The sequence below is a fragment of the Gobio gobio genome (genome assembly GCF_949357685.1).
Source record: "Gobio gobio genome assembly, chromosome: 20".
In the NCBI taxonomy this organism is placed as follows: Eukaryota; Metazoa; Chordata; class Actinopteri; order Cypriniformes; family Gobionidae; genus Gobio; species Gobio gobio.
This window is the reverse complement of record NC_137113.1, coordinates 27,729,156-27,740,494: the sequence shown is the minus strand read 5'-3', so window position 1 is coordinate 27,740,494 and position 11,339 is coordinate 27,729,156. Positions and strand designations below refer to the sequence as shown.

Below are 11,339 nucleotides of genomic sequence, written 5' to 3'. Positions count from 1 at the left end.
TCAGCAGGCGCTGACCCCGCTCTGTGAGTCGCTGTTGTTCCCAGTTGCTTCCACTTTGTTATAATACCACTAACAGTTGAGCGTGGAATATTTAGTAGTGAGCAAATTTCACGAATAGACTTATTGAACAGGTGGCAACCTATCACGGTACCACTCTTGAATTCACTGAGCTCCTGAGAGTGACCCATTCTTTCACAAATGTTTGTAGAAGCTGTCTGCATGCCTAGGTGCTTGATTTTATACACCTGTGGCCATGGAAGTGATTGGAACACTGAATTCAATGATTTGGAGGGGTGTCCGTCCCTATACTTTTGGCAATATAGTGTATAGGCGCATAAGGTATATCTATAGATTTAATTTCAGTTTGAGAAAACAATTATCTTCCTCTGGCCTTTCCCCCATCTGAGGGGTCTTCCTCCATATGCACAAGGGCAGAGACATTTGTATACATCATGCACTGTATTTCTCTACAGCAGACTGTGTTTTGTGTGATTTCCCAGACCACACCTTCAGAGGGGTCATTTCTTCCCTTACATGCCTCTGAGCGCAGAGGACTGCCAAGACTCTTCTTATTTACAGAACAGTTCCTTTTTTGGTGCGACAAGGCTGCGCTCACTGCTGAAGGGGAAGGGAAACGCGAGCTCTTGCCTTGAATGAGGACAGCTGAGCAGAAAATGGCCTAAAACGAGACAGACAGATTCTGCTGTTTGTTTACGTGAGAATAATCCTGAACAAAATGGAATGTATCCGAAAAGGGGAAAAAAAGAGGGTCTAACCATGCCTCAGGTGAACTGGTGCAACTAGTTGGGTGTGTGTTGCATCACAGGCTGCTTCCCTTTCTCTAAGCTATTGTTGTGATTTTATGTTCCATGCATCTGTGTGCATTTTTCATTTGGCACATGTGTTGACTGTTGGGTAATTAGAAGCATTCCATGACTTTTTTCCATTGTAGGGTTGAGCCAGAATGACACGTGATCCAAGGACAGATACTAGAAACTAAGATGTGAAATACATGAAACTGTGGTTGTAATTAGTGTTGTTGAACTGGAACTCTTTTGAATCCCTAATGATATATTACTTCATGAGTGTATTTTTAGCATTTCAGAAGTAAACAGGCAAGGCAACCAGTTGGTCGATTATGCAAGATTTCGTTCTCCATAATTCGGCTTAGATTTAAAGGTCCCGTTCTTCGTGTTTTTTTGAAGCTTTGATTGTGTTTACAGTGTGCAATATAACATGTGTTCATGTTTCGCGTGTAAAAAAACACAGTATTTTTCACACAATGTACTTATCTGTGTACCGCATTTTTCACTGTCCTAAAAACGGCTGGTGATTTCCTCTTTCTATGAAGTCCCTCCTTCAGAAACACGTAACGAGTTCTGATTGTGCAAGCGCTTACCGTGTTGTAATTCGACCGCAGCTTAGCGCACGTGAAAGCAGTTCCTGTGTTGTGATTCGACAGCAGCTTAGCGCATGTTGGAAAGGTCACGCCTCTTAATGGAGAGATGTATGCGTTCAATAATCTCTACAGCGTCCCTGGGAAAGCCAAACAAAGGTGATTTGACTCCTGGATGAAAATAACAGCGTCTCGACGACATGGCGATAAACACACTCAACGCAACAGTTCCTTTTCTCCACGCGACACGTCCGCTTCTCCACGTGGGACAGCAACAAGACCGCGCCCCCTTTTTCGCGTTTCTTTGTGGGCGGAGGTAAATCTGTTCTACTGCTCTACTGACGTAATTAAAGAAGGAAGTACCAGGATGTAGTCCAAGCCAGCCGTTCGCTGTAGGCTTTGAAAGGGAACTTCTGTTAAATAAAATATCTCGCTTGGCATTGAACTTTGAGCTTTATAATTTTACAGGTATTATTTATGCTCTAACAGCAACATTACACACTAACTAAAGTTTGAACAATGGGATCATGCGGAATGGGACCTTTAAAATGTCTTTGTTGGTCTACTTCCTTCTATGACTGGATCAGGATCCTATTGTGCATTTTTTTTCTTTGGTACCACCTTAAAATTGGCTTCAGTATTGGTCAAACAAATTCAGTAGGCCCAAACAGATCTTCTCAGGCAGAAAATTCTGCAGCTTTAATTTTCCTGAAGATACACATTTTATAGACCATGTAAGAGCTCCTGTCATTCTTCATATATAACATTATTCCCTGTAATGTTTTCTGACATTAGACACTAGATTTTTCCTATATAAGAAAAATTGTAAGATTTCCACTACATAGTAGAAATTGTTGGCACCGAAAGCAATCAGTTTAATATCCATGTTGTTTTCAAAATGGGTTTTTATCTTTTACACAACCCCCCTAGAAGATATTTTATCACAGCTGAAGCTTGTCAGTTGATGTTACACAGGAAAATAATATTAATATTTTGAAATCCAGCTATTCTATTCTTACATGTGTTTTAAACATACTTTAGTTGCCCAAAAGTTTTACATATATATATATATATATATATATATATATATATATATATAATGTATAATACAGTGTTGATGAGCGTAAGAGACTTCTTTAAAAAACAGAAACACATGTCTGGTTTACTATCTTTGAGGGGAATCTCCATAGACTAGTAGTTTTTTATACTGTACAAATCGTATTCTATCCCCCTACACTAACCCTTCCCCTCAAACCTACCCATCAAGAAAACTTTCAGCATTTTTAAATGTTAAAAAAAAACTGTATGATTAATAAGCTTGTTTCATCATGGGATGAAATGTAAGTCCCCATGGTGACACGAGTACCCATGCGTCAGTGTGCATTCAGGTTGAAGTCCCCACTGGGATATAAAACATGTGTTTTCATGTTTTATTAGGACTTTCCATAGACATAATGATTTTTATACTGTACAAACTGTACATTCTATCCCCTTACACTAACCCTACTCTTAAACTCTTAAAACTTTCTGCATTTTTTCATTTTCAAAAAACATTGATTTATAAGCTGTCTTCCTCATGGGACCAAAAATGTCCCCATACGGACAAGGATTTCGGATATAACCATCTTTTTGGGGACATTTCGTCCTCATAACGTAGGGTTTACCTGGACACACACACACACACACACACACACACACACACACACACACACACACACACACACACACACACACACACACACACACACACACACACACACACACACACACACACACACACACACACACACACACACACACACACACACACACACACACACACACACACACACACACACACACACACACACACACACACACACACACACACACACACACACAAACACACAAAAGAAACAAAAAAAAAGATCCTTTAGCTAACCATTGCAGCTTACAACTTTTTGCAGAGTTTATCAGTTGATAAGACAGTAGTTTGAACTTTTACACTCTCAGGTGCTTTTATTTTGTGACCTAACTCTGTAATAATGTGATCCAAATTCATTGTGCCGCTCTTTCTCTGTCTCAGGTGTGGACTTTAATGTGTGTCTTTGTAGGGCCCGTTCTTTGTTTATGTTCCTGCATGGTGAGGTCCCCGAATTTCTGAGGAGAAAAAACAAAAAGGGCCATTGGAATGCCCTGAGTGATGAGGCAGGAGGGCTGCCGCCCGGATTGGAGTGTTTTCTCCCAGTCATCCCTATAAGGCTTTAGTGGAGTGAGGCTACCGATCTGAGTGCAGCCCAAGCTCCTTGTTTGGGATGTGGGAGGGTGTGGTGAGCAGGGATGGGAACTACATAAATACACCACAAACCAGTGAGTAGCACACCATCACCAAGTGGCTAAATCCCCTCCCCCGGCCCAGCACTGTCAGGGTAAGTGTCATTTAGCTCACCTCACACACCATTCGCATCCTTTCCCTCTCCATCTCCTTTTCCTTCTGTCCACCCGGCTTTGTACTTTGCAAGCTTTATCTGATGAGACTCGGATCATGTTTTATGAAGCCTTATGTACTTTAACTTGAAACTTGCTGTCTATATCTAATTGCATAGAGAACTGGTTTCTGCGCAGGTATAATCTGGTTTCAAGATGTTTCGGTTGGTGTTTTGCATGAAAAGATGAATCTTCTTTATTGTGTAATGTTTTTAGACATGTCATCACTTGTCATCAAGTGTTCAGTGCTCAGAAAGTACAGTAGATATATTTTCCTTTTGCAAATTGAGCAATCAAATGATATTTCTAAAAGCATTTATGTTTTAGAACTATTACATATGTAACATGAGCGTCATCTGTATTTCAGTGTCTGTAATGTGATTTAATGATGATGCTGAATGTTAAGGGCTCTGAGGGTGTGTGTGTGTTTTTAAATTAAGGTGAAGGTTTCGAAATCTGGATGCTGTGAAAGCCCATTTGATTTGTGAGTTTTGTGACTAAATATGGTTCTTCTGGACCACTGACCCATCCCCTCTTTTGCTCACCCACTCTCTTTTTTCATAAAAGCAGGCAGAGACAAAGGGAGGGAGAGTCCAAAGACATGCTTCTCCATCATTTCCAAATTAGGAAGTTTTCCCATAGTTCACCCAGTAAGCGATGCAGGACGGATGTTTAGAAAATGTGTGTGTCTCTCTGTGTGTGTGTATATATATATATATATATATATATATATATATATATATATATATATATATATATATATATATATATATATATGCAATTTTCCTCCAAATTATGAATGAATTTATGTATCGTTTCTTGCATTTTATCAAAGTTAGCTATACAAAATGTTGCTAAAGCAAAGTTTAAAACCACTTTTTAAACAAATTCTGTTCTCTTTATACTTACCAGGAAAAAAAAACAGGTGAGCATGAATTAGTTTATGAATGTAAGTTACACCTTACATTCTATGTAGTATTCCTCTACGTGGTTCAATGGGTGTGGTGAATACTTTTCTTGTTAAATACGTATGTGGTTATTTCCCATCTAAATGAGCACATACCATTGCATTTGAATGTTTTTTATAATTATAATAACTATAAACTAACCCCACCTCTTATTTTAATTTAATTTCTTAATAATTTGTCCAATTTAGGACAAGCCCAAAAGGGGATTTACAAGTCCAAAATGGGATTTACCTCACTTCTGGGGGCCAATTTGTCTGCAAATTATACCTAATCCCATACACTCTAAAAAAAAAAAAAGGTTCTATATGGCACCAAAATGGTTCTTGGCTCGTAATCATAGGAGAACCTTTTTTAGTGCTATATAGCACCAATTTTGGTGCTTCAGTGGTTCCTCAGCGGTTCTTCAGAGGTTCTTCATCGGTTCTTCAGAGGTTCTTCACCGGTTCTTTGACTAAGGTGCTATATAGCACCTCTGAAGAACCGCTGAAGAACCACTGAAGCACCAAAATTGGTGCTATATATCACTAAAAAAGGTTCCCCTATGATTACGAGCCTTTTTTTTAGAGTGTATGAATGACATGGGCTCTTACAGCCCAAGAAAAACTGCTCAAAAGTATGTATATAACATTAATGATGACACTTTCTTTCAGTGATTGTCTCCTGTTGGAGTAAGGAAGGAAATACGAGCTGAAAATGTGTGACGACGAAGAAAGTACTGCCCTTGTGTGCGACAATGGATCAGGACTGTGTAAGGCAGGCTTCGCCGGGGATGATGCTCCCAGAGCAGTGTTCCCCTCCATAGTGGGTCGTCCCAGACACCAGGTAAGCATCCCTCAATACACCACTAGGGGGAGATAAGCACTGCAGCCAAAATCAATGAGTAAATTTTTCCTGTAGCTCAAACAGTAGAGCATGGCGCTAGCAACGCCAAGGTCATGGGTTCAATTCACAGGGAAAGCAAGAACTGACAAAATGTAAAATGTGTAACTTGAATGCAATGTAAGTCGCTTTGGATAAAAGCGTCTGCCAAATGCATAAAAGTAAATGTACATTTAGCTTGCTGATTTAGCTTGTATTTGAAGTTTGCAACAGCTTAAAGTGCACTTACAATCACTGGGTTACAACTAACTCCATCCATCTCTCAAGTATATGATGTCTCTCAAATGTAATGTTCATTTTGCCTACATAACCTTTTTAAAAGTTTGTTATGTCCTGTGCCTTTTACTTCTTTATCTTGATCTGATTCCAACTGCTTTGTAGAAAGTTGGACTACATCCCAGAATGTCTGCATTCAAGTATAGAAGAGATTAAGATAGAATTAACTAGAAATCACTCTCACTTTTCTGTGTTTTCTGACTCATTTCACTTTTTCCTCAGGGTGTGATGGTGGGAATGGGGCAGAAAGATAGTTATGTTGGTGATGAGGCGCAAAGCAAAAGAGGAATCCTGACCCTCAAGTACCCCATCGAACACGGCATCATCACAAACTGGGACGACATGGAAAAAGTAAGCTGATCCTATCAAACAAGCCAACAGATAGCACTAAACAGTCTACTAACAATATATCTCTTTCCGTAAACATGGCTTATCATTGAATTTTTGTACTGCAAACTTTCCATGATCTGTACTCATTTCCATATTTACTGTAATGGCACTCAAGTTCTGAGATTTCATCAGAAACCCTTACATCATCTCTAGTCAACACATTCTCTACAACAACATTCATCAGAAACACTTCTCCAAAGAACTCCTGCTCACTCACTCTTTAACGAATTCACTCCAACACATGCATGCAACAGATGCTAATCTGTCTCGGCCTACGCAATCTGTTTGTTAAACTGTAATTATGAGAATCCTCTTTCACTCTCCACACTTGTGCAGAAAGTGATTCATATGCCCATCTATTATCCTAATAGCACATTTGACGTGACTGTGGTTTGTTCATTAATGTCTGATGTTTATGTTTACCAGATCTGGCATCACTCTTTCTACAATGAACTCCGTGTGGCTCCAGAGGAGCACCCCACTCTGCTGACAGAAGCCCCCCTCAACCCCAAAGCCAACAGGGAGAAGATGACCCAGGTTAGAACTGAAGAGTGAATGACAGATTGATTGTGTAAGATCTCAGACAATAATTTGCTGTATACCTCCTTTAAGCCCCTAGGGTCATGAGATGTTTATCAGATACACCTACATTAGTTTCACCAGACAAAGCGGGATTTCACTTAACACCTACAGCATTTTAGTGTGTAGTATTTCAAACCAAAAGGCTGTGTATATGCTAAACAAGTCAGAAAGCATATACAAATAAACTGTAGAGTTGTTTAGTCATGACATGAGTTTTTAAGTACAATAAGGTTTTTGCTCTACATAAATTACACACTGTCAAACCTCCACAGCTGTGTGTTCTATATGTAGGCCTAAGTGATAATTGAACTGCTATCATTGTCAGTAGAAGAAAAAAAACACACACACAGTGGTTTCAGTAGTACAAGAAAAACATCCTACAATGGCTTTGAATGAATGTTTCAGGTGTGCCTATGTGTAAGTTATGTTGTAGAACAAAATATAAAAGTCAAGTCATGTCCACCACAGACCTTATTTCATTTTAAATAAAAAAAATCTCTGAATCTCCTAATTTGGTTCCAAGTATATTTCAGTGCTTACATAACCATTCAAAAGTTTGGGGTCTGTAAGAGTCTCTTATGCTCACAAAGGCTGCATTATTTGAGAAAAGAAAAACAGTAAAACTGTAATATTGTGAATATTATTATAATTTAAAATAAATGTTTACTATTTGAAAATCTTTTAAAAAAGTAAATTAATTCCTGTGATTGATAAGCTGAATTTGGTCTTCTTCGCTTTTTTTCTTCGGTGGCACATGGTCCTTCAGAAATCATTCTAAAATGCTAATTTAGTGCTTAAGAAACATTTATTATTATTATTAGTATTATTATTATTATCAGTTTTTTAAAACTGTCAACATACATCAACAGTCATTTGAAAAATATATATATATATATATATATATATATATATATATATATATTATCATTTTAGATCAATTTAATGTGTTCTTGCATTGTTATTTTTCTTGTTGTATTGATTTTTTCATTCTTGTAAAATACATTTCTTAAAAAAACACACTGACCCCAAAATAGAACATGAAAGAAATTCTGTAATTATAATGACTTAGCAGAGAGCAGTAGTTAGTTATAAAGTGTTCAGTTTGCTTCAAACTGGCAATGTGTCTTTTTTCAGAGAATTGTCTCGTAAGAGTCATCCGTTTAGGGAATCGGGCTACACTGGTTGTGCTGTATGTTTTTGATTCACTAAAAAGAGCCAGCTTATCAGATTAAACTCATCATGTTTATTCAGACAGAGATGGCAGTTATAGATATATGCATTGTTGCAACACTTTCAGTAAAATGAAAAACACTTGGTTTATTGTTGGTTCTCACTTCGCAGATCATGTTTGAGACTTTCAATGTTCCAGCCATGTATGTAGCTATCCAAGCGGTGCTGTCCCTCTATGCTTCTGGACGTACAACAGGTCAGCTCATCTTTCAAACAGTTCACAGCCCATATCTGACCTAAAATGGTGCATGTGCGCATTACCAATTGCTTTCTTCTTCTTTACTAGGCATTGTCCTTGACTCTGGTGATGGTGTCACACATAATGTGCCCATTTACGAGGGCTACGCTCTTCCACATGCCATTATGCGTTTGGATTTGGCCGGCCGTGATCTCACTGACTACCTCATGAAGATCCTAACTGAAAGAGGCTATTCATTCGTCACAACTGGTGGGTCTGGTCATGTACAGTACCAGCATAATGATATGAAACATATAATATATACGAAGTTCTGTCATGAAACTCTAGATGGCAAAGGCTGATAGGTCCTTAGCTAAATCTGCTTGCAATCACATCATTCTCTATATGGCTCAGCAGATTGGTTCTTGCTATCAGTAGCCAATGAGCTCGTTGCTCAACCTTCAAATACTGGTCAGCATTTTCTGTAGCAATTGCTTTGAGAAACCCTCCACCTTCCCCAGCTCCACCTGTATAGATCTGCTAAAGGAAATTCATGTATGCTATATTGTACAGCATATTGGCAGTAGCAGTGTAGTAGATCTAACCAAACCATGGGCGTCGGAAGCAAAAAAAAGTGGGAATTTTTTAACTGGAGAAGATGCCAATTACATTAAGTACAAATATACCACTTTACTTGCTAAACGTATAGTTCAGAAAGACAAAATTACGGAAATCGCCATATCATTGAGAGCGGCAGTAGTGTAGGGGTAAGACACACGGCATGTAGTTTTGACACAAATCGACCCGCGGTTCGAACTCAATCTTCTCCGTTTTCTCCATCACATATCAAATCGGAAAGGCATTTTTTTTCAATACAAATTAAGAAAATATTAGAAAAGTGGAAATAAAGCGTCTAACGTTTTTAATAATAAGTGTTTATCGATTAGGGGTAGGTAAACAGACATGTGGTGAATGTTAGAGATGATAAAAGTGAGTGGGTCCAATATCATTGATCGTAAAAAGTGGGTGGGTCTTGTCCCACATTCAATGGTTCCGACGCCCATGAACCAAACATATTAAAATTGTCATATCCATTACCATTCAAAACAAGAGTTGTCATGACAGAAATATATACTGCACAATATATATGTCTAAATGTACTTCAATTATGATTACATTATTTCAAAAATGTTCCTCTGATTTGTGTCTCTCTCATCTGCCTTCTGTAGCTGAAAGAGAAATTGTCCGTGACATCAAGGAGAAGTTGTGCTATGTTGCGCTGGACTTTGAGAATGAGATGGCCACCGCAGCCTCTTCCTCCTCTCTGGAGAAGAGCTATGAGCTTCCTGATGGACAGGTCATCACCATTGGCAATGAGAGGTTCCGCTGCCCTGAGACGCTCTTCCAGCCATCCTTCATCGGTGATCTCTCGTTTCTCTTTCTTCCCATCTCTTTTCAAATGATGAATTCAGAGCACTTTGATATAAATGCTTAAATGCATTGATCTGTGCTTTTTGTTAGGAATGGAATCGGCTGGCATCCATGAAACCACTTACAACAGCATCATGAAATGCGACATTGACATCCGTAAAGACCTGTACGCTAACAATGTGCTGTCTGGTGGTACCACCATGTACCCGGGTATAGCAGACAGGATGCAGAAGGAGATCACTGCTTTGGCCCCCAGCACCATGAAGATCAAGGTCAGTGTGGCTGATTAGGGATATCTGAATACAATCATTCATTTTTATAATGAATCACAGTTTCTCTTCAAGCCAGGGTTATTATCGTAACACTAAAACTGAAACAAAACAAAAGAATATATAATAAAAAATAATTGTTATTTTAAAATAAATTCAGTGAAATATTTTTAAAAAAAAATTCTTTTTTATTTAGTTTAACTTGAAGTAATACAATAACTAAAACTAAAATAAACTATAGACATTAAAAAACTAATGAAAATGGTAAAAGTACTTCTAAGTTACTATATAGCTATGCTGTACAACTTTTGGCCCACTAGTGGTTGAAGCATAAAAGTACTTCCAGAGGAACACCGTTCCTTTATTTGCGGATATGATGTAAATACGCAGGGGCGATGAAAGTATGCCATTTCCTGGGAAATTCTAAAATATAAATAATTATTATAGGCTTACCCATAATGATTTAGTGCAAACACGTGGTTTGGAAGATGGTTTTATCATGTACTCGCTCATGATTTAAACATTGCAAACAAAAGTTAAATAGTGTGGCTTAAAAACTAAAAAAAAACAACAACAGAAAATATAAAAATAAACGTTATTGTCTCTCAACAATATTAAAAGAACAGTTTCTACCTTGCATGTACACAGATCATCGCCCCACCTGAGCGCAAGTATTCAGTATGGATTGGCGGCTCCATCCTGGCCTCTCTCTCCACCTTCCAGCAGATGTGGATAAGCAAGCAGGAGTACGACGAGGCCGGACCATCCATTGTGCATCGCAAATGCTTTTAAACGGCACCTTCAAACCCCCCCGGTCCCCTAATTCTGCTATTGCTTCTTAGCCTGTAAACTGTGAACGTACTTCCCTCTGTTTTGTCTTTGCACTGCCCACATTTGTTTGAATGTTTTGATTTAATTGTGTCATGACGGTGTAGTGTTGTTTTCAATGGGTTAAAAAGCTTGAATGTGCTGCCAATATGAAGGATTTGGGAGATTCTTTGGGGTGGTGAGACTCCAGAGATGAGGAGAGGGCATGGAGGAACTCCCTTTTGTGTTAAAACGCTACGAGGTAACACAACTGCATGTCAGCTTTCAGGCAGTCTGTACGGACATCATATCTTCATGAAGGAATAAAGCTCTGCAATAATAAACTGTATTTCACCTCTTTTGTTTCAGCTCAGGCTTAATGTTTGAACAAAAAAGAAAACCCTAATCTAAATGATATTCTTCAAATTAATAATTTTAATAAGTGGAAATATTTATCTACACTGTCA

The 11,339-nt window shown here is 38.4% G+C and overlaps 1 protein-coding gene across 10 annotated transcripts; it reads left to right on the top strand.

Moving 5' to 3' along the window:
- The first annotated feature begins 456 nt into the window (after positions 1 to 456).
- acta2 (actin alpha 2, smooth muscle) lies at positions 457 to 11,230 on the top strand. 10 transcript variants are annotated; one of them, XM_079801752.1, is made up of 11 exons: positions 576 to 808; positions 3,490 to 3,804; positions 4,430 to 4,512; positions 5,481 to 5,652; positions 6,208 to 6,336; positions 6,802 to 6,912; positions 8,299 to 8,383; positions 8,474 to 8,635; positions 9,595 to 9,786; positions 9,887 to 10,068; positions 10,714 to 11,230. In XM_079801752.1, exons 4-11 carry the CDS (start codon positions 5,524 to 5,526, stop codon positions 10,855 to 10,857), a joined length of 1,134 nt encoding a protein of 377 aa, XP_079657878.1. In that variant the 5' UTR covers positions 576 to 808; positions 3,490 to 3,804; positions 4,430 to 4,512; positions 5,481 to 5,523; the 3' UTR covers positions 10,858 to 11,230. The 10 variants fall into 10 exon arrangements, with proteins under 10 accessions (XP_079657880.1, XP_079657878.1, XP_079657873.1 ...); XM_079801750.1 differs by having other exon boundaries at positions 587 to 786; XM_079801747.1 differs by lacking the exon at positions 4,430 to 4,512 and having other exon boundaries at positions 576 to 786.
- The last annotated feature ends 109 nt before the right edge of the window (positions 11,231 to 11,339 follow it).